General features: G+C 49.0%; 1 protein-coding gene and 1 pseudogene across 1 annotated transcript; both read left to right on the top strand.

The window, feature by feature from the left end:
• The first annotated feature begins 820 nt into the window (after window positions 1-820).
• On the top strand, window positions 821-2,033 carry LOC147960213 (uncharacterized; annotated as a pseudogene).
• Window positions 2,034-4,095: 2,062 nt separating this feature from the next.
• LOC125523362 (uncharacterized) lies at window positions 4,096-6,547 on the top strand. Its single transcript, XM_048688407.2, has 5 exons — window positions 4,096-4,468; window positions 4,536-4,726; window positions 4,857-4,980; window positions 5,098-5,173; window positions 5,310-6,547. The coding sequence occupies exons 1-5, from the start codon at window positions 4,439-4,441 to the stop codon at window positions 5,432-5,434; spliced, it is 546 nt and encodes a 181-aa protein (XP_048544364.2). The 5' UTR covers window positions 4,096-4,438; the 3' UTR covers window positions 5,435-6,547.
• Window positions 6,548-6,820: the final 273 nt, after the last annotated feature.

The raw sequence follows: 6,820 nt of genomic DNA, 5'->3' as shown, positions 1-6,820 counted from the left end.
AGCAAGAATAGTAGTATATACACTAGTAACATCACTAAGAACTAACAATGTGGCAGTACAAAGTAACAATGTGCCACTACAAACTAACAATTTGGCAGTACAAAGTAACAATGTGGCATTAACACGATGCAAACTAACACTGCATTATGAACAATCTAGCCATGTGGGATGAACAAAGTACACATGCACTCTGGTTCATGCCCAAAACAATGGATTATGATTGAATCCAGTCGAATTGGATCGAATCAGGTCCAATGTACTGTCGACAATCTAATCTAACACACTTGGAACTACCATAAGAACCCTAAGAATGAAGCAAAGGGAGTTTGAGAGCTTGCAGTGGGGGTTGCCGGTGTAGCGTACGCCGGTCATGGTGAAAAACCCGGCAGGAAGAGGGGTGCTGCTGCCGCCGATGAAGAGGACCTGGCCATTCCGAGGGCCGTGACTGTGCACCTCGTCTTGCGCCGGCTCGAAGATGACACTAGCGTCCTGGAGCTCCCCTCCCCTTGCACCGGACGTAGAGGAGAAAACCCTCGTATGGGGGTAAAATACCCCATAAGAGGGGCCTGCAAAGGACGGCGCCGACAGGTATTGGATACCTGCCAGGTTTGGGCCGAAGAGAGGACCACCGGCTCCGGTGGCGGAGCCGGAGCGACCGACGCCGACAATGCATTGGCCTGGGGCGGCGGCATGGTGCAGAAAGGGGAGGGAGCTCGCAGTGCCGTCGCCAGATCTACTTCGGCTGCGGAGAGGCCGGCAATCCACCTCTCTTGGATGGGATTGCTGCCGGTGATGACAGGAGTGGGTGGGGTGTAGCGCGATGGCGGCATGGCCATCGGAGAAACCGAACGAGCGGTGAGGTGAGAGAGAGTGGGTGTGAACCAGCGAGGGAGGTGGCAGGAGGGGCGTGGGGAGTTACAAGCCACCGTGCCATCTCCGCGCTTCCTCAGGCGTGCAGGCGCTCGCCACGCGTGGCTCGAACGAGCCTAGCTTGCAAACAATGGCCGATTCGGCTGTTCCTCTAGAGCCAGACCCAGGCCTGTTTTGAGGTTCATGCGGGCCACGAATCGCATGCGGCCCAGACAACCAAACGGGCCAAATTCTGCCCGCGTGGGTCTGGACAGACCTAATGCAGTCTATCAAACACATCCTATATGTGTGAGTGATGAAGATCGAAAGTCGGTACTCAATCAGCCTGGTCAATTGCTACAAGTATATGAGATAGGAGACTATAGGACATTGTAAATTCCGTTGTGGGCAAAGAAAAAAGGAAGAAACTCGCCCGTGCCGCTCTCGTGGGCGGCATGGCGAACCCTAGCCGCCGGCGGCCAGCGGCCCTCGCCCAACCCCCCCTCCCCCCCTCCCCCCCCCCCCCGCCCGCCACCGGAGTGCGACGCCGGGCAAAGCCCGATTGGCGTAGGTGGCGGCGGGGCCTTCTTCCCTTCTTCCATGGCTTCCGATGGCGCGGGCCGCAGGGCCACGGTGAGGCGCGCGTCGTTCTCGCGGGACGGCGCGACGATGACCCGGGCAGCGTGCCGGTGGTGCGGCCATGCGGCGGAGCGGCGGCGGCTGCGTGGTTCTGGAGGCGCGGGCTTGGGCGTGCGGAGGGCGAGGTGGCCGGCTGCTTCGAGGCTTCCTCGTCAAATCCTGGCAATAGGGGTCGCGGGCCGCGGTGGTGCGGGCTGGCGACGGTGTCTGACTAGGCTGGGCCGGCCTCCAGCGTGGTGAGGCGTGCCAGCTGGTGCGGTGGTGGCAGGGCATAACTGATGAGCGCGAAGGCTGCAAATCTGGTGATGGCTGCAGCGGCGGTCGTGCGGGCGACGCGGGTGGTGGCGGTGGTCTCCGGGAGGGGGCGGCGGCGGTTGTTGGCCAAATCAGCAGAGATCTGGCCCATGGCCGTCGATGGGCGGCTCAGGGTTGTCCCTCGGAGCTCCGGCGTGGATGTGGGCTGCCACGACATGGTGGCGGCTCATGGCAGTGTCTGGATCGTGTCACGGCGGCGGCTGGTCATCTCCGGCGTCGGCCGTCAGTGAGTGGCCTGGGTTGGCCTTCGATCCTTCACCTCGTCGCCTGGCACTACCTTCGTCGAAGGGTTGGTTCTTTCCAGCTGCGGTCCATTGCCCATGTCGCGCCCGGTGTTGCAGGACCGAGCTCGTCTCGTCCCCGGTAGCAGGACCGAGCTCGTCTCATCCCCGGTAGCAGGACGGAGCTCGTCTCACTCCCGGCAGCAGGACCGATCTCGTCTCGCGCCCGGTAGCAGGACCGAGCTCGTCTCGCACCCGGCAGCAAGACCGAGTTCATCTCGAGCCCGGTGCCACAACACGGGTCGATGGAGGCCATTTTGACCGGCCTATTGGGTCTCGGTGTTGGGGGACCCCCATGTTGGTTGGGGTAGCGGCGGATCACGGGTGAGGTGGTGTCTAGGTCTTGGATGCCGGGGCGGCGGCCCTGATGGTAGCGCGGTGCTCAGGGACTGAGCCCGTGGCTCGGTGCTGCCCGGTGACCATGGCCGTGTGGGCAGCGTGGTTTCGGGGATATGGCGTTCGGTGGCGACGAGTGTTAGCTGGGGTGAAAATCTGTTCTATGTTTGGACGGACCGGCGGTGGCAAAACTCGTTCCCTTTTTGAAGGCGTCGTCGCGGCTCTCGTGCCCGTCGTGTCGCTCCACGAAAACTCTGAACCTCGGGCCGGGCGGTGGCGGCACTCTGGTGTCGTATCCTTCCTGAAGGCACCGCCATGGAGTCCACAGTTCATCGTATGTGGTTTCATCTCTTCGCGATGGCGTGTTCACAGTTGAGGACCCCGGTTGCTCTTGTAGTGCTTGGGACAATGTTGCTGCGTTCAGCGCCTATGTATCTTGACTTGGGTGTGCGTATGTTGTGGTGGTGTGCATTTGTATTGAATTGTTGTTGATCGTTGTTTTATATATAAAGCGGTGAAAGTCTTTTTCAATATAGGAGACTATAGGCTTCATGGCGTATGTGAGTGAACACGTGAGTTTTCTTCGTACAGTTCTTGTTATCAGAACTGCGACTTGGATTGGCTCGGTGGTTAATTACTATCATACCTAATCTGCCGAAGATAGGATATTTCGCGTTACAATTGATCCTTGAAAATGTGTGACGTTTTCTTATGCTAGTTTGGAACCGAACAATAATTCAAATCATAGTTTAAACACTAAATGTGAAAGGGACCGTACGCATAAACATTTAGAGAAAGCTATATTGTAGGAATTAAAAATGTAGGAGTTTGAGAACTACAGATAGCTCAGTGGTAAGGATCATGTCTTGGTTTTAAACAAATTTGTTTCACAAGAAGATCCAGAGGGGGGAACAAGTTTTGTTCATCACGCGTCGTTGGTGGATGCAGAAGAAAGAAGACATCGGCACCACTAGGATTTGAATGTATTTGTTAAATTCTTGTACATATATTTTTGTAAGGGTTTGTACTACTCCCTCCGTCCCAAAATTCTTGTCTTACATTTGTTTAAATACGGATGTATCAATTCAAATTTTAGTATTAGATACATCCGTATCTAGATAAATTTAAGACAAGAATTTTGGGACGGAGGAAGTACTTGATATGTGGCATTTAACTTCAAAAAAACTTTCAAATTTTTTTGTGTAGGATCATATCAAATCACCTAGAAGTTTCTTTGTCGCGCGCATGATTGGGTAGGGCAAGCGTTGAGGCCATCTGCAGATCAGCTGTGGCTGGTTTCTCAAAAAAAAAAATCAATTGTGGCTGAGGCATGGGCCAAGCACCCATAGCAAGAGCTACACTTCAATCTTCCGAGCCCACTGTGGGTTCCATCATACTGAAAGAGGCAAAAGCGAAATAAATGAACCTGGACCTTTTAATGAACGAATTGAAAAGAAAAAACTTCACATGTGCTCCTACAATGATTTTCTATGGAGGGTGGGCATTTTGTTGATCCCCACTACTACCTATTCTCTCAACATGCAGCCCGTCCACATCATCATCATGCCACCTCAGCAAATTCCACCCACGTCACTTCATTTCTTAGTTATTTTTCCTTCTCCACATATACTTACCATCGCTTGCTGGCATATCCCCCCTGCAAGGTTTTTTTCAAGCCACCATCCAATATGTACTTCTATTTAATTCCCAGCAGGTCCGTTTCCAAACGGAACAGCCGATCAAAGCTCAACCTCTCTCCGTAATAAAAGGATAGTTCCTCGCTCGCTTAGGAAAACGTTTAGTATTATGGTGACAATTACTCGAGCTCCCATGTTTTTCGTTTCAGCCGTGAAGATCCGCTACAGTTTGTAACCGAGGGGCGATCTTGCTTGGGAACCCATCGTTTCCCTTCCCCACTAGGGGGCAGACAACTTGACATCTACTTCAACCAGCCACAACCAGGTGTTCCTCCGCCGCTAGGGCTTCCCGCTGACCGTCTTCCTCGAGCGTGATGACGGATGGACGAGGCCGCCTTTCCCTATCTACAGGTTCTCTCTTGATCTTGATCTCGATCTCGATTTATATCCTCATCTGTTGGATTTTGATCCCGTGCAGGAACAGGTCTTCACACAGCTGCAGGAGATCCACATGTTGTACGGGGTAGAAGAACCATTGAAAGATCAGACAGGTTCGGATCTCTATCCTCATCTGTTGGATTTTGATCCCGTACACAGGAGCAGGTTTCACACAGCTACGGCACATCCACATGTTGTACGGGGTAGAAGAACCATTGAAAGAGCATACAGGTTTGCATCTTGAATCCAATGACACCTTTGTATGTTTCCAGTGCCTTATTTTTCCTCCTAGATGCGCGCCATCAAGCAGACATCCAAGAAGCAAATTTATTCTCTCTTCTCTTCCTCTGTCTTGATCCAGCCAGCAGCAGTTCAAGTTGGACTTCTTCCAAACTATTGCCAAAATTGTCTGTAGTCTGGATGATATGCAGGTTGAACACATTATGTACACGAGAAAGATCAAAGCTGGGTGTTTCTTATTCAAGGTACAGACAAACAAATCGGATTGTAAATAATATTTGCATATATTCTGTATGATGCCCTAATGGTCATGTGGTTCCTTTCCCTTCTCTGATTAAGTGATTATGACCATTTATTCTCAGTCTGATGGTGATATGGACAATTTTATTCTCAAACGGTGCTACTCTACAATTTATCACGGCCTCTTACATTATCCAGGTGTTCCGTTCATGCCTGCAAATCTGAGTAGACCATTTCATTACATCTGTCATATATACGCAGATACCAACTCACTTTGGTTGCCCTTGGTTGTGTTCATTTCTTTACTGATGTGCTCAGTGTGTTTTCTTTTCAGTTGGAATCATATATTGTACTTCAGTTTTTTCTCATAGCGGGATAAGAAAGGGCCAGGAAAAAAAAAGACACGGTGCAATTGTTCTTACCCTCTGGATAAACTATCTTCAGTTGTACCCTTTGTAAGGATCATTTCTATAGTGATGTGCCCGGTGTGTGTTATTTTTCTTTGGGGTTATAGACTATAGTTCGTTTTTTTACACCTATATGTTCTTGCAAAGTGATATTATTCTTACATGTCGATTATGTTCATAAAAACCCTGCAACTATCTTTCATTGTACAGGTCATTTGTTTAGTTTTTTGGTGATGAATAATGCACTGATACATGCATATATACATCTCAATTTTATAACACAACACAACCCCTACATCATATCCTATAGCAATAAGTTGATCTGGACTAACTATATTTCCTTCCCATGCGAACTTGCCATATCATGTCATCACAATTCAAAATACAAGGGCCATCCACACTTCGTCTCCTCGCTTCACCTCCTATTTATGATGTGTTTTATCTACCCTTTGGCTTATTTTATTGATTTTGTCTGTTCGGTGTAACCATCGCAAATAATAATACATTTTCTCATGATTAAAATGTAATCTATACAGATTGGTTCCTCTGTTTGATTACCCAATGATTCCTAGACTTAACATAATACATGGAGAACTAATAAAAGCAAAAGACATTTCATATTGCAACTATTACACTATGCATATTAAACTTCCCTTCATTTTACCTTTTTTTTTGTAGATAACTTTCCTTTGCTTCTCAACTCAGAATTTCCATACAAGTTCTCGAGGATTCCCGCCGCAACGCGCGGGGTATCTTCTAGTTGTATATATGGAAGAAATAAAGAACAAACTGGCTACAATGATTTTCTGTGGAGGGCTACTGTTTTCACTATCATTTTGTGTGAACCAAAATTCTCAAATACACCACAATGGAAACATGCACCACCTGCACCTGACCTGTATTTCCTGATATATCACGATTGAAACATGTATTCCTAGTGACCGAGCCTGCACTTCTCCAATACATCAATAATATGCAGTTGTTGGCTTGCATTTTTCAATGGTTGTACATTACAGATGAAATATGGATGCGGAGAAAACAGCTACAGCCGAGCGCGGCAGAGCGCGCCATTCCATCTAGTCTGTTATCATGATCCTACGACACTTTTTCTAGTAGAACTGTAACTAGGATGCAGTTAAAAAGAAGAACTGTAATGATAAGATGGACAAAGGCTAAAGCTTACCGAAAGTTTATGCCTGAGATCTGGGAATTACATGCGGAGGCAATCTTCTCCACTCGAGGGGTGATTGAGTTGTCCTAATTTTTGATAAGGCACACACCTCTCTTTCCTTTTGTCGAGCGCATGGCACGATCCTAATTCAGGCGTCAGCGGAGTTTCTCCAAAGTTATTCGTTCTCAACAGTCAACGCTGATACCTCTAAAGTGATCTAAACGCTCTCATATTTCTTTACGGAGAGAGTATTAGTTACCGGTCATT

Source organism: Triticum urartu, chromosome 7A (assembly GCF_056163025.1).
Source record: "Triticum urartu cultivar PI428250 chromosome 7A, HENAU_Tu73, whole genome shotgun sequence".
Classification (NCBI taxonomy): Eukaryota; Viridiplantae; Streptophyta; class Magnoliopsida; order Poales; family Poaceae; genus Triticum; species Triticum urartu.
This window is presented reverse-complemented; position numbering and strand designations above follow the sequence as displayed.